We start from the raw sequence: 27107 nt of genomic DNA, 5'->3' as shown, positions 1-27107 counted from the left end.
TGGCGGTCCAGTGGTTAAGACTACCACCTTCTACTGCAGGGGGCACGGGTGTGATCCCTGGTTGGGAAACTAAGATCCCACATGCTGCATGGCGTGGCCAAAAATATAACTAAATACAAAATAAAACAGAGTTAACCCAGTGGCCCACTCCATGCTTTCTTTTCCTTGGAATGTACTCTGGTACTGATTAACTTTTCAAATGTGGGACCATTACCCAGGCAGGAAACATGACTGGGACACATTTTACCACACTGGCCTTGTATAGTTGAGAAGAGCCAAGAAAAATAAAGTGAGCAAAGAGCCCTTTTACCTGACTCCCTAACACCTTGCCCCTGCTGCAGCATCCTCTCCTAGTGCCTTGGAAGAACTTCTTTTTCTTTGACTTTTGGCAGAGCTGCTTTTCTATGGGGTGATTTGATAGAGGAGAGGATCAGTGACCAACTATGACCTTTAGACTCAAAATATAAACCACACACATGGGTAACTTTTTCTCTAATGCACCTCAACAAACTTCAACAGGAAAAGTTGTTTTCTAATGAACCAAAGAGACCAGACCCCTAGAGGTGTGTTTTCTAATAGTGATGTGTGGCTACAGAGCCTTTGAAGTATTAATATTTTGGCTACATTGGTACAAGTAAAAATATTATGAAGGTAATTTCATCTTTTTTTAAAAAAAAACTTTTAATGTGATTACTAGAAAAGCTAAAATTACTGGTCGCTCACATTACATTTCTACTGGACAGAGCTGTTCTAGAAGCATATGTCATGCCCATAAGTGAAGTAAGATTCAGTTGTAGGCTTAGGAACCATAGTGACCTTTTGCCATCACAAGCCTCAAAGGAAGCAAGTTTGCTAGTTGTTTCCTAGTGCAACTTGTTTCTTAGCAGGGCTGCACTGTGATAGAGAGAACCTGGTACAGGGCAGAAGTCCTATTACAGCCTTTATATTTACCTGGATATGAGAACATAGTGGAAGCATTCAGCACTTCTTTCTGTATAAACCAGGCTAGTTTGTAAAAGGACTAACCTCCTCCCCAAACTCTTCCAGTGTGTTGTTTCCTGCATAGCTCTTTGCTTCTCAGAGCCCCGAGGGGCACCTGTTCTGACACCAGCCCTTAAGCTTCTGTGCCATATCACGCAGAAGGCACTTGGGTCCATACCACGCCAGCTGTGGGTGCCATATGGAAAAGCCGTACCATATACATATGTACAGAGTATTTCTGAAGCCAGAAGGAGTGTCGAAGAGTGTATAACTGATCTAGCTTTATCATTTCCTTGCCTTTGAAAACTTTAATCATTGAAATATCTTTAGGCTATAAATAGAATCATGTAGGGAGATAATTCTGAGTTAAAACCAAATATGTACTTTTGTTTTTATATGGACATGGGACTGTGTATGGATGTATGAAAATGTAGGTTGAACGTTTGGATACAGACGGGTTTGACTTTCCAATAATATACGTGGAGTAGGATGTATAAATGAATGGAGATGGTATATGTCAGTCTGCTCAAGCAGGGTTTTTCACATTTGAAGCAGAGATTTCCTCCTTCTATAACAGTTGGAGAGAAATTTCTGTTTCTGCTTCTGCCTGGTTTAGGTGCAGAGTTCTTAGATGGCTGCCAAAGATTGATGGAGAAGGTCATTCTCTTGACTGAGCCCAGCCCAGTGATGTGCGTGTCATGACACAGACAGCATGGATCAATGGCCCCATGTAGGGATGGTGCTGGCTGGAGCTAGGCTTCAGGCTGTGTTTTTCCTTTGGAGTAACCTCTTTACTTCTTTTCCTTCCACTTCTTTTAGGCAGGACAGGGCTGCTTGCTGATCTCTTGCCCAGTTTTGCTGTGGAGATTATGCCAGGTATTCAGTCATTTAACTCTGTATTTGCTTAATTTGCTATCCCTCCATCTGTCTTGCCTCTGCATTAGTTACTAATTGCTCCTTTAATTTATTTGTACATTTGTCTATATATGTCTGTGGTATTTTCCAGGATGAATTAAGCCCATTGGAAGAGCCTTCAAATTGTATTTCTTCTGTTACTAGGCCCTAAAAGAATAATGGTAATTAAAAATAGGCTGAGATGGGGACCCAGTCCTTCAGTGTCAGGTATGCAGGCCTTTTCGCAATCTCAGTATCTCAGCTGCACCCAGATAGCTATAAGTATCCTTAACGGAGTGGTTATTAATCTGCATTCCTTATTCCCTAAGTTTTATGTTTACCCATTCATTAGTGTACAGCCATGTTACTCTGAATTGCCTTTTATAACTTTATCAAAACATTTTTTCAAAACTTATGAAAGCTATGCACCCCTCCTCCCTTGAAAAGTACACATTTAGAGATCTACATTGCTTTGTATACAGTGTTAGGGGCTTCTTGGCCCCCTAAGTCGCTGGGGTCCATGGACCCTATGTCAAGGACACCTGCACCAAGTGTACACCTCTGTCTTTTTATGTAGCTTCTGTTGAACATACCAGCTAGACAAGCCAACATCAGTTTGATGCTGCACTATAGCCCATCGTGGAAGGAGGATTAGAGAGAAACAAGAATGAACTATGGGAGAGGACACATCCAAAGGCAGGGAATAGGAAAGGATACGATTCAGCCTTGCTTTGGAGAGCTTCTGCCAAAGGATTAAGAGCTGCTTAATAATTGAGAGCAAAAGAGAGAAACAAAATAATCCTGGCGATTGGTTTTGACTTGATTCAGGTTTTAAGAAGCATCCAGAGTCTTCACAGTTGAGCTTCACTAATTATTCTTCCGTGAATTCTCCTGATCCTTTCCCATTAGCTGGCCAACCCAAATACAGACATTCTTTTTACTGATGTTGATCCCAAGGACGCAAACAGATATTTCTTTGTGATCCGCCTTATCCAGAGTTCCATCAATTTGTATGCATTTGCTCATCACAAAAAAAACAATGTTACACTGCATTGCTTCACACTAGATGTTATATCCCGCAGTCCCAAGGAAAAGTTACTGTATTTTTCATATCTGGTCCTGGTCGCCTGAATTTCTCTCCCTTTTGACTCCAAGAATCCTTTCATGGATAACATTCTTTGTTTCTCCAAGGTAACCTGCCAGTCTTTTATCCTTGACTGCCTGACCCGAGTTGTAGTCACCATACCACACAGCTCATCTCATCCTCAGGGCCCGTATCTATCTCAGGCCGCATTGTGTTATTATGTTAGTGCTAAGGCACAGGCCAAAGCCCTCAACTATCTACTGTCCTCAGCAAGAATGCTCTCCAGAACATTCTAGCTGGGCACAAGGCCTTCTCACTTCCCTCCTGAATAGAGGGTGACCTGGTTATTTTGAATGTGTTTCTGATGGGTGAGTGAGGAGGACCATTCAGGAAACGTAAGTTGTTTGTTTTCTCTCTGAGGAAATCATGTTCTAAACAAAGGTCAAATAACTTCATCATTATCACAAAACCCTTTATATAACCAAAATATCATATTCTCAAGCTCCAACTGAATGTTCCATTTCACCGAAGGAATATTTAATAACTAAAATTCAAACAAAACAATGTGTACTTGAAGCTGATTGCAAAGGGATTTTGGGGAGATGGTTTTCAATCACAATGAATTGCTTTAATCTTTTGCTTTGAAAGGAAATCATGGCTCATTCCAGTCTGTCCCAGGCCCCCAGTGGGACATTGGATCCTATAGCCAAGTCCCAAAAGCATGACATCAGGTCACTCCAGGGCCACAGTCATTTTTATCTAAGCCAAATGGATTTGTTTCCTTTCTCTTAATCTCTTGGATGGGCAAATGAATTAAATTCACGTTCAGCCTCTGGCAGAGCTGTGAAAATAGCAGACGTTAACAAACACGGTCAGATATACACGTGAGAGCCTTCCCAGCCACCACGGTCCTGAGCCACTTTAGTCCGTGGCTATGCTGGCTGTGTAGCGTGGTCAGCTGGAGTGTGATCAAACCATTCTTGGGGAACGGGGACAGTTTCTTCTCTTCGGAGCCTGTGTCTCTAGTTTTCTTTAGCAAAGGGTTTTGATCTCAGCCCTGATGCTGAGTACAGGAAAGATGTTAAGAGGCAGTCAGTAGGGAAAGCAGATGAATACACAAGGGACCTGGACCACCTAAATATGTTCTGATTTAGACCATATAGACATAGAGAACTTTTTCTCAGGACTTACACTTTTAGGGACAAGATTAACTTGGCTACAAAAGATACGAATTCACAGAACCCACCACTTTATAGCTCAGCAAGCAAAGTTCCCCTCTACCTAGCCAGGAATCTCTGCTCTTGTCCCATACTTGTTCTGACACTACAGTTGGTAAGGTGAGCCCTTTCCCCAGGAAGGGGCCCTAAAACTCCCCCATCACTTGGTACTGGTCGTTATGTGTGCTCAGTATGACCCCGGTAACCTTCCTTGCTCTCCATGCCCCAGCCCTGGGAGGGTCTGCACCTCTCACTCTCAGAGTTCCTCCGTAGTTTGGGGGCTGTGTGCCCTGTTACGAGATACTGTCTTCCCCCAGGTCCCTCCCACTCACTCGTCTCCCAGGGAGACACTGATGAGAGGGTGCCGCCTCGAGTGTGGGTTTCTCTGTGCGTCCTTCCAGAGTGGGTGTTTGTTGGCCTGGTGATCCTGGGAGTCTTCCTCTTCTTCGTCCTGGTGGGGATCTGCTGGTGCCAGTGCTGCCCTCACAGCTGCTGTTGCTACATCCGCTGCCCCTGTTGCCCAGATTCCTGCTGCTGCCCGCAGGCCTGTGAGTAAAGTGATGAGCGTGGAGACGTAGAGTGATCAAAAGAAACGTCACCTTTCCATCAGACAGTTATGTGCCCTGAGCGCCTTCTCCACCCCAAAAGCGATCGTTCCAGACTCTCCTCTGCTGGGAGCCCCCGGCTTCCTGAGATGACCATTCTTGTTTGCCTTCTCACCTACAGGCACCTCTCCATGCTTCTGATTTACACCTATCACCCCTGCATTTGGAATCCTCACTGACACTATTGCTGAAAGGAAGGGCAGGTTCAGGATGGTGAGGTTGCGGGGTAAGGCTTTTGCCCTCTCCTCGGGCATCCAAACTAGAGAAAACCTTCTCTGGTCATGCCTTGTGCGTGCAGAGAACTCTTCTTGTTTACCAACAGCGTGTGCAAACCACAGCCTTTGGGTCCCATCCAGACACAGATGAGTTGTATTTACTCCTATGACAAAATGGTCCACAAAGGAACTAGTCCTCCTTTGGGGATTCACAATTTTACCTCCCTGGCCAAGCCCATATAGGCAGTAAGTTTGGCACCCTGCCATAAACGTCTTGAAGGAGAGAGACACCATGTGTATCTTTCGTATCCTTAGGAACACGGCAGTTTCCGCGCGAGGAGTCAGAGTGTTTGCTCTGCTTTTGGGCTCACAGAGCGGGGCCGTGTGTCAGCACATAGCTGGCTTTGCCTCTCTAGAAGAGGTTAGGAGCCTCCTGGAAGCAGCCCTGGGCAGCCCCAGTGCTAGGCCTCCTCCAGAGGGGCTGAGGCATCCTGCAGCAACGTGGCTCAGAGTGGGCTGCTGCTGTCACAGGGGAGGCTGCTGTGACAGCTCCCAGCACTGCTTAATTACGCAGTTGCCAGGTACTACTAAACACTGTAATTCCTTATGTCATCGCTGGAGGAGTCCAAGAGAGTGGGGGAGAGGGGTTCCAATGAATCAATTCAGGACTAGTAGAACACACACACACACACACACACACACACACACACACACACGCCCGCGCCGGAGCATACATCCAGGAGCTCCCTCAAGCACACCCTCAGGAATTTTTGGTGTGAGGGTTGTGGAGGGTGGGATGATGTAATCTCTCTTGCTCTTCATCTCCCTCCACAGTGTATGAAGCAGGGAAAGCAGCAAAGGCCGGGTACCCTCCCTCTGTCTCCGGTGTCCCCGGCCCTTACTCCATCCCCTCTGTCCCCTTGGGAGGAGCCCCCGCATCTGGCGTGCTGATGGACAAGCCGCATCCACCTCCCCTGGCACCAAGTGACTCCACTGGAGGAAGCCACAGTGGTAAATCTAGTTCCCGACTGCCCTGCCCCATGCTCCTGTCCGGCTTCCACTCTGGTTCCTTGCTGATGAGAACCATCAGTTCGGTGACGCTTCTTTGGACAATGATTATCTCCATTCTGGGAATGGGAGCCTGCCAGCTGTATCAGATATCTCCTGGAATGCATGCCAGGCTTTCCAAGGGCTGCAGGACATAGCTGCCCCTTGCTTTCTTCCCAGGCTCCTCAATAACTAAAATTATAAGAAAAAGAGGCAAGGTGTACCCCTTGCATGTTGAGCATTCAATTAATAAATAGTTATCTCTTCCCTACCTGGCGCTTAGGACTCTACCAGGTACTATGAGGAACACTCAGAAGTGTAGGACAAGGTTTGTCTAACAAGCAGTGTGGCCCAGCCAGGGAAAGAAAATGGACCTTTAGTGGGACAATTAGATGCTAAAGCGTATGGTACTGGGAGTTCAAAGGAGAAAGAGCTGGGATGGTTACAAAGTCTTCAGGGAAGAGGGGAGATTAGAGCTGGGCCTAGAGGAATGAGAAGGATTAGGAAAGCAGAGACACACACAGGCCAGCAGGGTGGAAGCCCAGAGCTAAGAGAACACAGTGTGTGTATTTGACAGTGTCTAGCTTGTCTGTCTGACTGGAAGACAGTGGAAGAATATGGTGGAGCCAGATTAGGGAGGGCCTTGAAACCCCTCCCGGAAGAGCTGGGGCTTGGCGCCATAGCAGATGAGAGCCACTGCAGGCAGGTTCCTGAGTGGAGAGGTGACGTGTTGACAAAGCGAGTGGTAAGTAGGCAAGAGTAGAATCAGAGACCTTGAGCTGAGGTGTGATTGAAGTGGGACATGTGAGTGTCTGGATTATGATGGAGACAATGGGCATTGAAATGAGTGGATGAATCTGAGAGATGCTTTGAAACAGCAAGCAGTTAGATGTTAGGAGGCTTCAAAATGAGCCCAGTTGTCTAGTGGTGCATATCCTAGACAGAAATGAGATAACTGGTAAGGAGAGTTTATTTGGATGAAGATTAGCCCCACTGAGGGCATGATGAATTCGAGGTTATAGGCAGGGGTAGAGGAGTATAGAGGCATTAAAATGTAGCTTTCCTGGAGGCATCTGAACAGGACTACAGAGTAGTAAAGGTTAGAACTGTGTATGTAGTATGTTTAGGAGGTGATTTTTAAATCCCTAGGTGTGAATGAGCCACTAGGGTTGATGAAACAGACATTTCTCCCCTGGAGGTATCTGGATGGCCTTCAGTGGGGAGCAAGGACGAATGTCTAGTCCATTTAATGAACTGTCAATGCTCCACCCTGGAAGGACTGGATATCCTCAGTGAGTAATTGGTATTTGTGTTTTTTCTCTCTCAGGAACTATTAGCAGAATTCTGACGTCTGAGATTGGGAATGAGTCACAGACTGAGAAGTAAAAGTTAATGATCAAGGACACACAGGGTATTAGAGAGATAAAGACAATACAGTCCATTTCCCCGAAGGATGGAGTGGGCAAAAGAGGCATTAATAGGACTTGTCTCATGCTCTGTTTGCAGCTTGCCTTTTGCCCCCAATCTTCTGTCTCCTTCCTTCCCATCAGAACCCTTTCCCTCTTACTTTTTATTGCATGGATTCTCATAATAAAATGACTCTAATTCATAGAATGGCAAATACTTCTTCTCTCCTGTTTTCAACCTGTTTCCAGTTCCTGCTTTTGCATGCAGTTCAGTCATTTTGGCTCCATCGTGCCATACTAACCAACTGCAATTAGAAGTGGCTTAAAAAATAGAAAAAAAAATATTATTTCCCATAGCAGGAAATTCCAAGGTAAGGTGGTTCTGGGGTTGGTTAATGGAACAGTTCAGGTGGCATCACTGAAGGACCTAGTTCTTTCCATCTTTTGTTCTGGCATCCTGAGTGCATCCTCTGTCCTCCCGGGCTGGCTCCTCTCCAGATTCCATGATGACTGCCACAGTCCCAGATACTAAATGCATGCAGAGATGGAAAAGTTATGCTCCTTCCTTGTGCTCCTTTTCTCAAGAGTGAGGAAAACTTTTCCAGAAGCCTCTTCCCCTTCCAGCAGACTTCTCCATGTAGTTTTATTGGCAAGAATTGTGTCCTGTCTCCATTCTTAAACCAGATTGGCTTGGACCAACCAAGACTCATCTCTTAGGCCAAAACACCTATTCACCTTGGAAATGAACAAAGTCAGGATTCTGTTAGCAGGGGAAAAGGGGAGAATGCACAACCAGTGTTGGCCAAGCTAGTCTGGCTCATGTGATCATTTTCTGGCTCATTGAGTCAGGAGTGAGTTCTTCATGATCCTCACTGGGCACATTTCTGTACTCATGGTCCCATGGCCAGAAGTACTGATGGCATTTGGCTATTTCTCCTTTAAGAAAAATGGTTTAAGCCACTGTTCCATGTAGATTGTTCTTTAAAGAATGTTAGAAGTGTTAAGAAATGCTGATTTATAAAGATGTAAATTTAGCCTATTTTTTATTTTTATGCTACTTCAATTTTAGGGTAATCATCTAGCAACAGTAATTTTTCAGATTACATTTGTACACAATACTCTTTTGAACACTCTGTGTAGTTGAAAAGGCATCTTTGATGAGCTCTGTATAGTATAGCCAGTTAGTTACCGAATGGGCAAGAGATAAGAGGCACCCTGATTCCTTCTCCCATTCTTCATAGCAGCTACCTGCTATGTTTGTTTGTTACCTCTGTTACAAAAAAAGATGACTGTCTCCTCCTGTCCTGCTCTGGAGCCATCCCCTTCAGCTTTGTCAAGGTTCGCTCTCTACTGAATCTCCATACCCCACCCCATTCCCACCTCACGTCTCCAGCCTTTCCTTCTTTAGCGACTCCTTCCTATCAGCATTCAAAACACACTCGTATCTCTCCCATTAAAATACAACAATTTGCAAAAACCCTACATTCCTCTGATGCTACTTCCCTATCCACTTTATCCTCTTCACAGCCAAACTCCCTGATAGAGTTTTGAATCTTTAACGTCTCCATTTCCTCTCCTCAACTAACTTCTGTCTTGCTATTGCTTTCACCACTCCAAAGACCAGCTCTTGCCAAGATCGCCTTATTGCTAACTCTAATGGATGCTTCTCAAAGCTTGCCCCCTTGACTTCTCAAAAGCACTTGCCACCCCTGACAACACACTCATATTTCTTTGCCCTCCTCAACACTGTACTTTGTAGTTTTTCCTACCGTTTTCACTGTATGCTGGCTGTTCTTTCTGTGCACATCCCCCAGATGTTGGTGTTCCTGTTTGTGCAAGGTCCTGTGCCTGGGAAATCTCGTCTAGTCCATGGCCTCAGTCATCATCTATATACTGATGGCTGCCAGTCTTTATCTCCATCCTCTCTCCTGTTCCTCAGTCCCATATATCCACCTGCCTTCTGGACATATCCATCTTAATGTATTACAGGCATTTCCAGCTCAACCTCTATCTAGGAAATGGAATTAATCTGCTGTTTCTCACCCTCAAACCAACTCCTACATTTCTTATTTTCAGTGGATGGCACCGTTATCTACTTAGTAGCCCAAACCAGAAGCAGGGACTTGATCCTTATCTCTTCCTCTCCCTTACTTCTCTCATCCAGCTGGTCACCAAGTCCTTCAGATTGGACCTCAAAAGAACCTTGAATTGGTCCATCTCTACTCAACTATCCTAGTCATTGCCACCATCATCTCCCACCTTGATTAATGCAATTATCTTTTCCCTTGCTTGAATCCATTTTATTTTCACGTCTACCTGGTCTCCACTCATCCTTCTTGCAAAAGAATTGAATAGGCAAGTAGGGTTCTGAAATGTCATTTTTCAAACTAACAAGGATGTGTGTCTATATATATGCCTACTGTATGTATACAGAGAATATGCAAATTTTAAGCATCACTTCTCCCACAACTGAGCTGCTGTCACCCTGGGGGTGGAATCTGGCAGCTGTTCCATTATCCATAAACAGCCTTCCTTAGCTTATTAAGATAGGACAGGAAGAACAAGGCTATATCCATGGATATCTGCCTTACAGACTTCTTTTGCAAGTTTTACAAATTGGATTTGGCTTTAAAGGGGAAATTAGCTGAAAAATAGTTGAGCCTTAATTGGGTTAGAAGTATCACCTCAAATCTTTTACCAGTAAGAATTTTTGAAATTATAGTTTGGCATCAAAATGAATATCCCAATAGTCCCTCTCCAGTAAAAATCAAAGTTGGCAAGGCTAATAAATTAGAGGAGCTGAAGTATGAAAATCCACACCAACCAAAGGACTTGGACCAGACTGAACTTCAAAAGGGAAATAAATCATCCATCGACCCTAAACTGAAATATCACCAGGAAAAAAGTCATTTTCCAAAAAATGCTGGTCTTTGGCCAATAATGTAGGACATTTCTTATTAAAATATTGCCACACATCAGAGAGTTCTCTGATCTTCAGACAAATTACAGATAAAAATCGGCCTGACACCATTCTATTTATTTTCAAATCAAGAAAAATTTAATGAATGCATACCAATTTTCTCTCGAGTTTACAGTCCAGCAGAGTGGTTTCTGGGGGCTTGTGAATGGAAATAAAATGAGTGAAAAATAGAAAGGAGCATATGATAAGACTGTTCTCTAATGCCAGCTCAGAGAAGGAAAAGTTTCATCTGCTTGGAGGGATCAAGAACGGTTTTCTGTGCTCCTGAGCATATACGTGACACAGAGCCAGGTGCTACCACGAAGAGAGAATTAGTTATAGTGTGCCACCCATCGAATATACAGCTTTCAATTAAAAAAGGAAAACCAACACCTCTTAAAGGGAGAAGTGCCTAGCTTTTTAACTACTGAAACCAAACGGATGATGCCTCTAAAGTCTAGACATCAATACTCTGCCTCTGTCCTTTTTGACAAAGTACAGGGATTAAGATTTCTGAAGTCATGAGCTGGTGTGACTGAGAAATCAAAGCTGAAAGTATCCAGTACAGTGGTGTCTCTTTATAATGTCAGTACTGAAAGGCGAAGCTGCCATCGTCATTTGAGGCTGTGAATAGTTACTGTAACTTTTCAGGGGCATGATAGCCTATGCATACATGATCAACTCTGTCTCATAATGAGGAGTGCAATTTGTTATAATGACACAGAAAGCAATCTAAGCGCCGGTCCAAGTTGCAGATAAGGGAGCAGTTTCCAGCTGTTGCTCAGGATGGCCGCCATCTCTCATTGCCAGGGGACAGCTGGTACATTGTTCCCTACAGCAATACTCTTCCCCCCTTTATCTCAGTGTTACTGAATGTTTGCTATACAGTGCTTCACATATTAAGAACACCTAGATAAAGCCACAGCTGCAGGTAGAGTAGACCCTTCCCTAATGCCTGTAAACATGCTCATTTTCTTTACTAAAAAATAATCATCAATAAAATAAGAAAACTTACCTAAACATTGCTGCTCCCTCAAGCTACCATTCAAGCCTTCCCCTTCCTGGTGAAAATTCTCCAACAAACCCATCACATGGCCTTTTCTGCCTTACTTTGTAATTCTTTGTGATATAGTTTTTATTCCTGATTTTCATTCATTCATTTATTCATACATACAAACACATGTGTTTTGAGTGTCTGCAATGTGTCAGGTTCTATGCTAGGTGCTCAGGATGCAGAGATGAACAGAGAGAACTGGTCCTTGACCTCAGGAAGTTTACAATCTAGACGGGGAAACTACTGAAAATACTCTTTCTAAAGAAAGCATTAACCCTACCCCCAGCCCCAGGCTGGCACCAGTTCAGCTCAAGCAAACATTTAAGTGCATACTATGTATAGAGCACCATCCTGGGCTTTACACTAAGCTAGAATGATAAGCATTCGTTTCCCTCAAGAATCTTTGGGAAGATTAGACATTTATACAAATCATTTGAAACCAATGAGAATATATTAAGGGCCATGATGAAAGTTCAAAATAAATGATTTGTAAGTTAGGAGTGGGATAGAGAGAGAAGGGAGAGAACTTTTTCTAGCTAGAGAAAAAGAAAGCCTTTTGGATGAGGTGTCATTTGAGCTGCCCCTAATAATTACAGAGAACTCAAAGGGCTCCACTGATTTGGTCTTTGTTGTCTCCTTTCTTTTTTCTTTTTCTTTTTGGTTTATATATTTGTCTTTTCCCTATGAGATTATTTAAAAGGTGAAAAGTATTAGCTGTATCTTACAGACATGAAAACTGAGTCCTGGATAGGTCACCACTTATTTGAGGTCCCTCAGTAAATCCAGCGGCATGCCTACAAGATGCCCAGTTCCCCACGTCCCAGCCCTGTGTTTCATCCATCAGACATAACTGCCTCAGAACAGACATAGCAGTTCTGTGGGATAATTGCATTTTAAGTGAACTGTCTGTACTATGTAAACACCTCTGCAGAGATGGAAGAGTGTGTAGCTTGATAAATAAAATCATTCCTGCTAATAATTGCTTCTGCGTAGGGATTATGGATCTAACCTCCAGGAGAAGGTGTACTAAAAAGCGTGTGCTGAGATTAATTTTTTTTTTAAGTAATTCCACAGTTGGAGCTGAATGTGGACTGCCCATTCCTGTTCTCATATAGAAAACCAGTGCACCTGCAAATGGATGTGTGGGCGTCTTCCCAGTCTTCAGTGCCAGGGCTGTGATTAGAGTCTGTGGAAGATGATATTTTAATCTTCCGTGTACATGCTTGTGTGGGGGGCTCTGTCCACAGCCAGGGTAACATGACCAGAGTGCAGAAAGCAGGATTTTCTCCAGAGGTGCATGCAGTCATATGGTTTCTTTATGGTATTTGCCCTACTCTGGAAACAGAGAATATTGGAGGTGGGTCATTTGCTTCCATCCCACTGTGCAGTCCTGATAAGGTAGGCTGTAAGGTAGGACCGTGCCTCAGATGACACTGCCTATGGCACACCGAAGAGCATTTTCTACTCTGGGCTCTTCCTTTTTGTCTTCCTCTCCTATCTCTCCATACTGTCTCTGCTCCTAGACTCCAGAGAGGCAAGATGCCCAGTGTGGTTGGGCTTCAGTCAGACTACATGGTTCCAGTCCCAGAACTACCACTTATTCCTGAGCAAGTTATGAAACCTCTCTGAACCAAAGTGTCCTCAACCATGAAATGCGGCTACTAACAGTTAACTTCCTTATGTAGTTGTGAGGAATCAATGTCCATGTAGAGCATTTAGCATGGTACCTAGCACATTTCAGTGCCCAATTAAGTGTTGTCTATTACTCTTATTGTTCTGTCCCCATCCCATTCCTTTCACTCTTTCTTGTTTTCTCTTTCTCTTATCTGTGAAGATTGGACCTGCCCGTGTGTCTGATCACCCTTGGGGCTGGTATTGGACTCGACTGATGCTTAAGTGACATGGGGCTTCAACAGCCTTTGTCCCTGACAATATGAGTGATGGGAATGTAGGAGATGGTATTATCTCTCATGCTTTAGTTTTGTTTTTTATTAAGCCCTGAAAATAACACCTGCCTGTAACCACATAGCAGCAGGTTGAATTAATCATGTCAAAAATATGGTAGTCCCTTTCCTAAGAGGAAAATACTAAAGAAATAATACTGGAACCATAATTAGTAATCCATGTATTTTGCATTTTATTTTGTACTAATGTGTATAAAGCCTATAATCTAATATTAGCTCTCATGCATCACCTAGTTATGGAATTTTTGCACAATCTCCCAAGCAACTAGAGGCTTTTAGGCCACCTGTGTCAAGGTTCCTGACGTTTGGGTATCTGTTTTAAAGCTACATGTGCTTCCACCAGGTGAAGTTATGATCCTCAGACTGTAGGGTGATCTGCAGCCCTAGTCTAGAAAGTGGTCTTTTTCTAGTGTGAGTGTACTCCCCCAAACTTTGAGAAGATGAGCTTTAAGTAGAGCTATAAGAGGTCAGGAGGTAGGAAGCAGAGGTTAACAAATGACTAAAAATATACTGTAATAGAATTTTGTTGTTGACCTGCCGATCCTCCATTCTAATGGAACGATCTGATAAAGGGGATCTCGCGTATGGTTCCATATATAGAACTACAGGTTACTATTTCTGGGTGATTTCAAGAAGAGTTGTTATTAGTGGGACCCATGTTTTCTACTTAGTAAAATAAATGGAAGCTGCCTTCTCCTGATTATTTTCACCTCACCTTCTTGTCTATTTCTCAACAGTTCGCAAAGGTTACCGGATCCAAGCTGACAAAGAGAGAGACTCCATGAAGGTCCTATACTATGTCGAGAAGGAGCTGGCTCAGTTTGATCCAGCCAGAAGGATGAGAGGCAGATGTGAGCATCTGTTAGTTTTATGTGATCTGTGCATCGTGCTAAAGGGGATTTGGGGGTGACCATATGTGGGCAGGCCTGAGCTTTCAGGGTCAGAACTAGTAGGGGTTGCTGGTGATACCACCCTAAAGAAAGTAGCTTTGAGTACATAGAGAAAAGAAAAAAGGGATTCTGGTATGAAGAACAGAGCAATCACAGGGAACTATATTCAATATCCTGTAATAAACCATAATAGAATTTTTAAAAAATGAATAGAGCAATCATGTACCATCTTGGTTCCTGTTGTGTCTCTCCATGGGGCAGTCAGTACTGCTGGGGCCGTGCAATCCTGGGGTTGGAAATATTTTATTAAAACAGCCTTTCCCTACTACTCCCTTTAAAATATATTCAAAATAATGACTTAGGATGTGGAAGCTTGAGTATCAGTTTTTTCCAACGTGAAAGGCCCTAGCATTGAACGACAGTCCAGCTGCCCGACTTGCCGTATCAGTGAAAGTGAAAGAGCAAGTCTGCCAAAGAAATCTCGTAAAAAAGAGGCCTACATTCCTTTTAGATGCCCAGCGGCAGAGGCTGAGGGGCAAGCAAAGAGACTGCCCCTCTTGTCAAAAGAACGTTTTAATTACTGAGTCTGTAGGTGTCAGGGCCCCAACCCTTAACTCACCCACAGCCCTTGGAGACTTTGCAGCTGACACAGCTGATTCTTGATTTGGATTCCAAATTACCATCTATCATGAGAGGCAGCACAGGGCAGGTCTGACACGGACAGGCTAATTATCAGAGGGTGCTGGCAGGCCTGGGAGTGAGGTCATTACGTTTCTCTCTTTGAACCCTCCTCGCCTTGGAATCAACGAGAGACTTGATGGCATTGTTGGGGAAACAGTCCCAGACTAGAGGAGCTTTATTCAGATTAAAGACAACATATCCCTCCCAGTTTGCAATTCTAATTTCATCCTGTCTGAGTTGCATCCATTGCTGCCTCCGCCCACCACACTGGTTATAAAAAGACCATCTCCAGATTGGAATGTCAGGAATGCAGATGTCACTGCACTTGACAAGCTAGTTGTAACAGTGTTGTCATGGATCCCTGTACGGGGACAGAGACAGAGATAGTCAGAGATCAAGGAGAAAGAGCCCACGGAGGAAATCTGTGAATCTCACACACACAGCTCAGAGAAAAAGTGAAAAACGGAGGTTGAAAATAAAGGGTGGATCCCAGTTTAGGTGATGTCTTCTGTCTGCCTGGATTAAAGTGGTCTCCGAGGGCTGGCTGGCCATAAGGTAATGACCAAGGAATCTTAGAGTCCAAGGGGTGGCCTGGGTCGACAGATGAGGAAACAGAAGCCGAGAGGGTTGAAGTGATAGAATCAGGACTAGAACCCAGCTCTTCGGATTCCCGTCCTGTGCCCTTTTGTTAAACTAGAAACTTTGGAGCCAACTGTGGACGGTGCCATAGCTGCAGCGGCAGTTTCTAGTCGAAGACCACAGCCTTCTAACTCATAGGACTTTAGGATGTTGGAGCTGGAAGAGACTGAGGCTGTTGAATCTACCTCCCTCATTTTACGGAAGAGGCAAGGGAGGCAGAGAGGGAAAGTAACCAGTGCCCGTGCTCAGTGTCGGGGCCAGAACTGGAGCCCAGCGCTCCTGAACCTGCAGGTTGACATTACCGTAACTGCAGAGACATGAAGTAGGAATCTAGTTCTCTTTAGTTTGAGAGGTTCTATTCCTGAAGAGCAAAGGAAACCCTGGGGTGGATCATGGACATAGGACACTCCTGAAGATCTCATCATAAAATGAGTCTCATCGTTTCAGGTGCTGCAAGGCAGTAACAGATTCTGTAAGAAATGGGAGTTTCAGGGTCAGGCCCATGACTTTCCCAGCCAGTGTGATCCTCATTCGCCTGCCCCTTGTAAATAGGGGGTTGCTCCTAGGATATTTCAGTCTGGAATCGGCAAACTACAGCTCCCAGGGCACATATGTTCCACCTCCTGTTTTTGCAAGTAAATTTTCTTGGAACGCAGCCGTGCCAATCCACTTCTGTATTACTTATGACTCCTTTCATGTTGCAATGGCAGAGTTGAATAGTTGTGACAGTATGGCTTGCAAAGCCTACGATATTTACTATCCGGCCCTTTACAGAAAAAGTTTGCCTATCCTGCTCTAGAGTTCCATTATTAGGTGTCTGTGAAGTGGGGAATGTTCATGTTCATGTTCACTGTGGCAGAAATTTTAGAGCAGCAGACAGCCTGGGCTATCCATCGTACGAATGGTGAAACAGAGCTAGCCCTTACTATCTGCAGAAATGAAAACTGTCCATTATTCCCCGAAGTTTAAGGAAAGGTCTGAATAAATAATGTCATTTTTCAATAAGCACACTTGGTGCATTTTCAAGTTCTCTTCTGTGTGGTTCCCGGGAGATTGGAGTTCGCTGGGATCATGAGAAAAGAAAGGTTCTAGATTTGATTAATCAATAGGATCTGAGTTGTTTTCCTTTAAAATAGGCACGAACTAGTCCATTCTCCTTACAGGGCAGAAAAGGCTTATAGTTAGATTATAATTCAAAACCAGCTGATCACATGACCAAACTGAACGGCATTCCTGGTCAGCCTTGTGTCCTGGTAAAACAGGACAAGGAGGCTGTGTTTATGCTGTGGGGGGAGACCCTCCCTTCCCTTCATGGGTGGGAACCAGCAAAAATTCTCTGCTGCTCTAAGGACCGTTGGGGATGGGGAGGAGACGAGGCAGAGGGGACACTGAGACACACCTCTGTGCTTCCCACATCTGATCTCGGTTTACCTCTTGCTCGGCAGCCAGGCCCTACACCTCATAAATGTTGATTTTGATAACAGTTTGAAGTTCAAAGGATTTTTAGAAAACAAATGGATTCAGTTACATTACAAATAGATTCGCTAGATTTAGTTTTTAAGTAATGTGAAATTCAACCCATTTCAAAGTTTTATAAATAAATAGTTTCTTTTTTCTTTTTTTTTCTTTCCAGACCGTGACTCTGGTCCTTATTCACAAGTGCTTTTGTGAAAAGCTACTTAGGCCACCCTAGGAAATGAGAAGGCTGTGACCATCCCCTCCCTGTTTAGATTTCTGGGCTAGGACCAGAGTATAAGCGGAGGCCCAGAAGCCCTAAGTGCAGCCCAACCTCCCCCTTTTCTTCCCACACCTCCAAACAGCTGTCCTGGCCACCCATGGCCCCCATACTCTTTGGGGAGTGGAAGAGGTCTACTCAGGCCCTGGAAATGGACTTGGTATTGTTTGGGGAAGATAGTCCAGGTTCCTGGATGAACATCCAGAAGGGGGGTGGATGGCCACTAGGTGTGTACATCCCCTAGGCCCTGTGGACTCGCTCTGTGGGGAGGGCACAACTGAAGGAGGCTGGAATGGGGTGCCTCTAAAGCGGGGGTGTAGTACTGACACTGAAGGCCCCACCTTGGGACTCAGCCAACAGTAGGGAAGGTCCTGTGGTCTGTGGCTTCTCTCTCTTTTTGCCCCTTTTGCCTCATGCCTGGGATCATCATGGCTCATCACCGAATTAAACAACAAGAAGAAAAACATTTGAGCAAGGATGCTGATGTACTAGGAGGACACCAGCTGTAGAGAGCCCAAGTTCCGGGAAGCCTGCCTTAGGTGGAACAATAACAATTGTTTTCCTATTCCAAGAACACAGCATGTAGGAAGCCTGCCTCTCTGTAGGCAAGTGGGCTTCTAGCTGGAGCCAGTTCCTGCTGCGCTAAGAACACAAATACCACTAGTTCAGGTCTACAACCCACCCTGGACAGGATTGAGGCCCTCGGGTGGGAGTTTCCCAAAGCCACTAGTCTCAGCCGTTAACCGGGTTCCCATTCTGTTCTATGGGTAGGAAGCTGTGTCATGCCTGGTTTTTTGTCCCTGCAGATAACAACACCATCTCGGAACTCAGCTCCCTGCATGAGGAAGACAGCAGTTTCCGCCAGTCTTACCATCAGATGCGAAGCAAACAGTTCCCTGTGTCCGGGGACTTGGAGAGCAATCCTGACTACTGGTCAGGCGTCATGCGAGGCAGCAGCGGGGCAAGCCGGGGGCCCTCGGCCATGGAGTATAACAAAGAGGATCTGGAGAGCTTCAGGCACAGGTGAAGACGGCCGTGGCAGGGCGACACTGGTGCTGGGCGTGCGGGGGCAGGAGCCGGGAGGCAGGGTGCATCGGAGGCTGCTGTGATCCAACAGCATCTCTGTCTGCCCTTCTAGGTTATCCTGCCACATCTCTCTGTGGGCTGTTGAACATCCCTTTCCCACATGTATTAAGCAAGGGAACACTTGGGACACCATGTGCAGAAGTAATCACTCAAGGCTCTTTGAAGAGGGTACTCTAGACCCCTTAATGAACCTTGTTAACATTTCTCTGCTCTTCTCATGTTTTATCCTATAACCTCTAAAAAACCCCACCCATCACCTCCACCATTTTTTTTTTTTTTTTTTTAATGAAAGCTTCTTTCTTTCCTTCTTTTTGGCTGTGTTGGGTCTTCGTTTCTGTGCGAGGGCTTTCTCTAGCTGCGGCGAGCGGGGGCCACTCTTCATCGCCGGGCGCGGGCCTCTCACTGTCGCGGCCTCGCTTGTTGTGGAGCACAGGCTCCAGACGCGCAGGCTCAGTAGTTGTGGCTCACGGGCCCAGTTGCCCCGCGGCATGTGGGATCTTCCCAGACCAGGGCTCGAACCCGTGTCCCCTGCATTGGCAGGCAGATTCTCAACCACTGCGCCACCAGGGAAGCCCCACCTCCATCATTTTTGATCATTTGTTTTGTGAAAGGTCAAATGCCAAACATGTTATACTGTTGCATTTGAGTCTCATAATTCTAAAAGGGAGGTACTATTAATGTCCCCATTTTAAGTTGGGGGAACTGAAACTTACAGATGCTAAGGAACTTACCCTGGGTGACATGGCCAATGAATGTGGGGCTGCCAAGTTGTCTGTCTAGTTTTGTGTAGCCAGTGCCCTCCGGATAGCACCTTCCCCACTCACCTATCCTGTATCTTGAAGGGCAGTAGATATTGCTTTTCTCTCAAAGTACCAACTGCAGGCTCCCTCTTGCCTGCCACCCCAAGAGGTAACTTGCCCTCAGCTCTGAGGAAGGAAAAGGCCTCTGTTTGTCACCAAATATTACAGGGACTCCGTGGGCCACCGCTGTGTGTACTGCAGGCCCACATCACCCACGCTGGCTTTGAGGGTGTGAGGAGTGAGTCAGGAGGCTGTCAACCAGAGGTCACATCATAATGGCCAAAAGAAGGCCCAACGTGTGTTTCAGCACCGTGTAGATCACAAAGTATTTTTATCCACACAACCCCATCTTGATCCTTAACACTAACACTCGAGATGGGCATGGCCGCCTTGAGCTTGCTGTTTGTTGATTCTGAGGCGTGAGAGATGCCCGAGGTGATTCATCCAGCCAGGAGCGGAGCCGTGGTTCGGACCTCGGTCTCCTGACAGAGGCCCCAGATACGACAGGGGCCCTTAGATCCCCGCTCAAGCTCCCTGCCTCGCGCACGGCTTACCTGGACTGACCAGCGCCTCCTCTGCCCGCAGCCAGCAGCGCTCCAAATCCGAGATGCTGTCGCGGAAGAACTTCGCCACCGGGGTACCGGCCGTCTCCATGGACGAGCTGGCGGCCTTCGCTGACTCCTACGGCCCGCGGTCCCGCAGGGCGGACGGCAACAACCACGAGGCCCGGGGCGGGAGCCGCTTCGAGCGCTCAGAGGCGCGGGCGCACGGGGGCTTCTACCAGGACGGCTCGCTGGAGGAGTACTACGGGCAGCGGAGCCGCAGCCGGGAGCCCCTGACCGACGCGGACCGCGGCTGGTCCTACAGCCCCCCGCGCCGGCGGCCGCCCGACGACGCACACCTGCCCCGCCTGGTGAGCCGCACGCCGGGCGCCGCGCCCAAGTACGACCACTCGTTCCGGGGCGCCGGGGTGGAGCGGCAGGCGCTGCCCGAGGGCGCCAGCCGCGGCGGCAGCCTCGAGACGCCGTCCAAGCTGAGCGCGCAGCTCGGCCCGCGCAGCGCCTCCTACTACGCCTGGTCGCCGCCGTCCACCTACAAGGAGGGAACGCCGCAGGGCGAAGAGGAGGACGCGCCCGACGACGCGCTGCCTCCCTACAGCGAGCTCGAGCTCAGCCGGGGCCCGTCCTACCGCGGCCGTGACCTGCCCTACCACAGCAACTCGGAGAAGAGGAGGAAGAAGGAACCCGCCAAGAAGACGGTGAGGCCCAGGCAGCCTCCACGGGTCGGGCGGGGAGCCAGCGGGCACGATCGCTGTCCAGGAGCCGCGGGGCTGGGGAGGAGGGAGAGCTGAGAAGGAGGGCCCTGCCCCAGACGCTGAGTGGGGCCCAGGTGGAGGGAGCGGGTCCTCCTGCTTGGGGAACGCAGGTGTCAGGCTGCTTTGTCCCCCGCTTCCCTCTATCCAGGACCAGGTGAAGTGAGTGTGGGCCCCTGGAGCATTGAAAAAAGGCAGAAGTAGCAGGTGCATAGGTGTAGAGTATTCGAGAGCATTAATGACGAGCTTTAAGAAGCATTTAGCATCAGGGATTCTAGGGGTCATTACTACCACAGGCCTTTAGGTGGGCTTCTGAGGTCTGCGTGCAGACGATCTATGCTCTATGCATGCTTATATGTGTCTTCCTCCCCATCCCTTACCCCCTTTAGGGTGAGGGTTTGTAACTTGCATCAAATGCCCCAAAGAGTCCACATTCCCGAGGTTAATAGCCATCGGTGTTCATGAAGGACAGCTCACTTCTTTTTTCCTTTGATGTTTTGTTGAGTGTAAACTATCCTATGCCCTGTATATGTGAAGGAAGTCTTTCAGTCCCTGCCCAGCTAATTGTCTCTTGTGTAAGTGGCCTTATTTAGACTTTGTTTTCTTTCTAAATGCCAAGAGCAGCCCGTTCCATCCCTCAGCCCCCAAATGTGACCTCAGAGATTGTTGGGGGACAATCACAGATGTGGGTTTCCAAGGTGCCTTTGTACTCCAGAGGCCACTCTCCAAGCCCAGATGCTTCTGCCCCCTCCTCAGTTACCCTGCCTCTCCCGCCATTTTGTTTTTCATGATTCCAAGCTGGACATTTTCTTTAGTGTGTAGTATGGGGAGAGAACATGAACAGAAAAAGGTTCTGGCATGATTATTAACCCCTCCAAAACAAAAACTGTGATGACCAAAGTACTGTGAGTAGGGAAGGAACTTTCAGGTGATATCAGGTTTATGGTACACCATCTGCACTAACTGTTGTGGAACTGTATACATTGTAGTTATCCTTAAAGGAGTGAGAAGTTATTCTGTGGCCATGGGACTAAGTTTCATGAGATGTATGTTGGCTTCAGCACCAGTTAAGGCTTAGGGACAGTAGTCACAAGCCTAATGAAATGCCCTAAAAGTCAGGGTGTGCCAGGCTCTGAACAGGTGTGGACTCTGCCCAGGGAACCATCTGTTGTGTTGTGTTGGGTTTCTTTAATCAGGCTCTTCCTGCTCTTCCCCCAGAGTGACTTTCCAACCAGGATGTCCCTTGTGGTCTGATGTTTGTTTTCAAGACAACTCTCTGGATGACTAGAAATCAGAAGCAGAAAACGGGAACAAGACACAAATCCAAGAAGCAGCAGGCCCGGGACCTTCTCTGGCCACCACCTTGGAAGATTTGCTGATCTTTGCTATGGCAAGGGATGGGGGGCAACCTTTAAGGGAGGCTGATTCCAAACCTCAGTGCCCATCTAACTAGTTTGAGAAGCTCATCAAGAAAACAACTACGTGTGAGCACATTCCCACACATGGAGTTTCTCACCCACAGAGTTCATCCTGCCCAATCTCCTTCCTTAGCCAAACCAGGATTCCTTTTCCAATTCTGAAAGGGAGTTAGCTCTGGACTGCTAACTTCCAGATAATGCCTATGCCGACAGTCTGCTTTTCTATACCTCCTGTGCTGTGCTTAGAGACAGAATTGATTACTACTATTAGAAGGGATTCACTGACAGCGGAAGATAGCTTCAGACAAAATATACCTTTTAGCCCCATTACCTCCCAGTCACTAGTCAATGACTGTTGTTACACTGAAATCAGGCCTGTGGTGAGCTCAGTGACAGTGACCTGTGGGACAGTCACAGAAATGACTTCAGTGTACTGTTCTGAATGACAGTTCTTGAGTGGCTGGAACAAAGCAAGAGCTGTCGAAGTGGTATTTCTTCTTCCATCCTGAGAACATAAACTGCTTTTTCTCTTTTGGCACAGCGACGTCTGAGTCTTGGACATCAAGGGCTCTCCCTGTCCTCCCTTCTCCTGGACTCTCCACAGGTTGGTGCCACACGCAGAGCCCTGCCTCCGTCTGCACTCTGATTAGGTTGTCATCAGGTGCCTTTTGATAAATGATTAAAATATACACATGAAAGAGAAGAGGGAGCAAAAGAGGAGAAGACAGTAATGCAAAATAGAGAAGAATGAGAAGGAATCTAAGAAGAAAAGAATATATTGTCTCATTATAATTTGAATATGGGCCATTTCCCCCGCAGACTCCACTGGATCTTCTGTGTGTTTTATACTTCATTTACCATGAATTGTTCCTGCCATCCCAGCTTCATCATTCCAGGACACCTGAGTGTGGGACAGGCATCCCTGGGCCTCACCAGGCTGCCACTCTAGATGCTCTTGGGAGATGAGAGGTATTACTTTCTCAGGAAGGAGCACTTCCTACTCCCACCCTTGTCTAAATGATAGATTTTGCCTAAATCCTAAAGCTAGATCATTCTGGATTTTGTAATTTGGATAGAGTGTGAAAAATGGCCACTCTTCCCTTCTCATCAAGAGGTGCAGTCTGTTTCTCAACCCCTTGAATCTGGGACCGGCCATGTGATTTGATTTGGCCAGTGGCCCAATAACAGATGTGACACAAGCAGAGACTTGACAAGTTCTTGTGCATGGGGCTTGTCCTCTCTTGCTGCTCTTGGGAAACTTGCAGTCACCACCAGGTGAATGAGCCTGGGCTAGCGTACTGCATGACGAGAGAAAGGGGCCCAGTTACCCCCATCACCCTAACTGGCAGCCTATCAACTCTCAACTGATTGCAAACACATGAGGGAGCCCAGCCAAGACCAACAGAAGAACTGCCTACCTGAGCCCAGCCCAAATTGCTGATTCCTACTCAAGGCATGAGAAGTTGGTGCACTCTTTAAATGTTCATTTCTCTTCAAGGAAAAACTGGCTTTTTCTTCTTGTCTGAATGTTTAGACCTAAAACCCTGACTCCATCTAACCTTAGGGATCTCTCAGTCTCCACTTTCTTTGACAGACTTTTGTCACAGCTTTTCATCCCACACTGTTATGGTGGGATACATGGTTGGGTCAAATACTGGGGGACAATGATGCTTGGCGCTATCCCTCTGCTCCCAGCAGTGGTCCATCCTCTATCTATGGATCCATGGACAACCTCTGAAAAAGGCTTCTTCTTCAGCATCTCCTTGGTCTCTCCAGAACCGTCTGGCTGGAGCTAGGCCCTTTTCTCAGAGTACCATCCCTCTGGTATCCATTTAATTCATGGCATTTCCAAACCGGTCCTATGTGTGCAATGAAATAAAGAAGTGGCTAGGTGAGGGTCAGAAGGATGAGTTGATATCATTGCCTGGGGGAGAACTGGCCTGCCAAAGGACTTCACAGTGGCCTTGGCCTGTGTGAGCGGAACCAGGAGAACAGTTCAGCCCAGTGCTGGCACTTCCAAGGGCTGGAAGACACAAGCCATAACCCTGGTGCTGAGTTTTAGACTTGCTGGTGTCCCTGGCCTCTGAAAGCTTTAGGTCTAGTCTGTCTTTTTGGGCCCCGATTCCGATGGTAAAGATGATTAAAACATCGTTTCTTAGTCACCAGCTTTGGATTTCAACTTGCTCAGGCAATTTTAGAGAATCTTGGGTAGCTGCAGTAGCTATTATCTCATTATACTGAGCACTGTGTCAGGCTATTCACCACCAAAGAGCCCCGTAGCACCAGCTGCAGAGACCAAAAATACTGCTTTTATTAGTCAGGGGCATGTATGATTTTGGTGAAGGTTGAAGGGAGCCATGGGAAAGAATTATTAAAATTGGAAACCTGCAGTCCCCAAACAACAGAACTACAGACAGACAATAAAAAATACAAAGATGATAACAGGCTACTGAAATAACCTGGGGAGATGGGACCAGGTTGTCCTCCGAAGGGCTGCATAAATCACTCGGACCTCCAGGCCTCCAGTCGAGAGAGAAAACAGTCATTTCTGGGTATGTGGACAGGAGATAAGGTTGACTGGACAAGTAAAGGCAAAGCTGGCCATCCTCAGCACCCCAGCTTTTCTCAACACATCCTTCTGTTTCTTCTCCCCTAAATAGTCTGTCCTGCATAGGAAGTGCTTATACATGTGAGCTTCCTTCCTAGGTGTTACTGGGGGTACAAGATAAGACTTGTGTAAGACTTGGTCTCCGTCCACGGGGACCCTGCCATTGAATAGGGGGAATAAGACATGCCCAAGAAAGAACTGGGAGATTTTATGCATATAATATGAAATACTGCTATGGATAAATTACAACAAACCCAGAGAATTAAAGGTTTTTAATTTAAATGGGTATATTTTGATATTTGTGTTGTGTGTGTTTGTCCATCCATCCTATTTAAAGATATGCTCAGTGATCTGAAAAGCCAATTATTAAAAAGTCTGAGCTGGAAGAGGTGAGTTAGGATGGGGAGGGCTGAAAGGCAGAGGCCCCGGTGGGATGACGCGTGAGAGTGTTTGCCTGTGAGTCACAGCTGAGTCAGGGACGTGTTGGATGAGGGGGCATGGATGCAGGTGGCATAGATGAACTTCTCTAGGCCATGCAGAGACTTACGAGGAAGCTGGGGGCATTTGCTGGACCTCGTGCTCACGGGGGAGCTCTCCAGGGGTTCACTTCTGCAGCCGTGAGTGTTGCTGTCCACCTCCACTAATGCAGAGAATGTCCTGCAGAGATGATCGGCCTCATCTCCATGCTCTGCACCTGGCACGGGACTGCGCAAACTGGGCATGAGAAGTGGCTGCCCTTCTAGCCCACAGCTCTCCACGCTGAAAAGACCTAGCCACATCTGTAAATATTTCTAAATAGTCTGAAAGACTTCCTGTAGGTAATCTGATGAGACCTTAGGCAGCCTTTGAGAGAGGCTAAGGTCACAGCTAGTGTTGTAACTCACCCCCTCTTTTCTCGATAGATGGAAAGATAAGCCATCGCTGCCATTAGTGAAGTCAAAACCCTAATTGGGTCTTTCCTGTTGGATCAGTGTTTTCCCAGATTGCCGAACCATATGAATTACTTGATTGCTGTTGAGAATGTGTTGTTGGGCCCTGCCTGGGAGATTGACGGGGTGGGTCTGGGGCTAGGATTTGTACTTTTAACACGTATTTCAGGAGAGTCCTATGATCACATGTATTTGGGAAATCTTACGCTAGATCATACCTCATCGTGTGCCCCAAAACACTTGGTCGTGGGGCTTCCTCAGGCTTCGACATTTTTTCTTCAAATGTCCTGGTGAGGTCGCTCGTTCTCCCTTGGGGCTGGCAGTGGGGAACCCCCCCACCCCCCGGCAGTCTGGCTCCGATGCTGGTGATTGGCTGGCCAGGGTCCAGGGGTAGGAGAACGGTGTGAGGCAGAGAGAAAGGAGCGCTGGGAGCACGCCCCAGCAGGCTGTTCCAGTTGTTTCCAGTCCTAGAATAGAGATCCTGTTGTGACAATCTCAGATCTGAGAACAAGAATTACGGGTAGTTTTCTCATTCCCTTGATGTCATTCTGAGCAAACCTTAGATCCTGAATAGAAAGAAAAGAGACCATTGGGGAACTGGCAAAAATAAATCACTTTTTGAAGCATTCAAATCGTCAGCCTGGCTGGTCAACACCTACTTCCGCCTTTAGACCCAAAGTGGGATGGGCAAGAACAATAAAATCTATGTTATATATCCTTCCAGCATCAGATTTAAATGCTGCCACAATCTTACAGGGGTTTGAAATTGATTTATAAGATGTACAGATCCAGAGTCACCAAAATAGGGGCCAGGTACTTAAAAAAAAGTGCCTAGTTTTTTCCCGCCAGTATCCTTCCTCTCTTCACCCGGGAAGCCGCTCAGTGAAGCTCCAAGTAAGGGGCTTTTAACAACAGAGAGAAGCAAGGATAGTGTGGAGCTGCTTTAAGCAGCAGCCTGAGCTTTAGCACTGCCTGAGGGTAGTAAGAATAAAGTTTGTATTATTTTTCTGGTGTATTACTGTTTACAGACCACTTTCACATGCATTATCTCATTTGATCCTCACAGAGACCCCTGTGATAGAGGCAGGGTGGACGTGGTGGTCCCATCAAACAGTGTAAAACGGAGGCTGAAAAAGGCTAAGTGATTTGCCTACAGTCAAGTAATTTTTTAAATCATAGAGCCAGGCCTTCTGACCGTCTGTCAAGGGTTCCTTCCAATTCCTATAATACCCGTGGAGTGGAATCAGCCCAGCATCTGGGGAGAAGAGTCCCGGATGCAACGCTTACTCATGGCATCACCGGGGTGATCTGTGGAGACAGGCACTGTGGCTGCTTCGTCCTCCTAAGCGCTGGTCCTCAAATACTGCTCTGAGAGGGAAGTTATGTTAGGGTTTCTTGGTGAGGCTGGATACAGGTCCATGTCGTCTGGCTCATTTCTTCTAGGGAGGCTAGAAGAGATACAAACTTGCCTCTTACCTTGGCTTTCAGAAAAGCCACTCTATTAACAAAGGTATTGGGCACCGTCCAATGAGAATTTTCCTTGTGGGAATAAAGGAAAAGGGAATAGAAGGAACAACAGGACA

The 27107-nt window shown here is 46.5% G+C and overlaps 1 protein-coding gene across 3 annotated transcripts in view; it reads left to right on the top strand.

The window, feature by feature from the left end:
- ILDR2 (immunoglobulin like domain containing receptor 2) overlaps positions 1-26896 on the top strand; it is a 59137-nt gene extending 32241 nt beyond the window's left edge. The window contains exons 4-10 of one of the 3 annotated variants that reach the window (XM_036830814.1): positions 1801-1857; positions 4578-4724; positions 5831-6007; positions 14164-14277; positions 18178-18394; positions 19843-20515; positions 21788-26896. In XM_036830814.1, the coding sequence (XP_036686709.1) occupies positions 1801-1857; positions 4578-4724; positions 5831-6007; positions 14164-14277; positions 18178-18394; positions 19843-20515; positions 21788-21823 (1421 nt within the window). In that variant the 3' untranslated portion in view covers positions 21824-26896. The remainder of the gene's footprint in view (positions 1-1800; positions 1858-4577; positions 4725-5830; positions 6008-14163; positions 14278-18177; positions 18395-19842; positions 20516-21787) is intronic. The other 2 variants (XM_036830823.1, XM_036830834.1) reach the window with 2 other exon arrangements.
- The last annotated feature ends 211 nt before the right edge of the window (positions 26897-27107 follow it).

The sequence above is a fragment of the Balaenoptera musculus genome, chromosome 1 (genome assembly GCF_009873245.2).
Source record: "Balaenoptera musculus isolate JJ_BM4_2016_0621 chromosome 1, mBalMus1.pri.v3, whole genome shotgun sequence".
In the NCBI taxonomy this organism is placed as follows: domain Eukaryota; kingdom Metazoa; phylum Chordata; class Mammalia; order Artiodactyla; family Balaenopteridae; genus Balaenoptera; species Balaenoptera musculus.
Note: the sequence above shows the minus strand (reverse complement) of the source record. Positions and strands in the feature narration are given on the sequence as shown.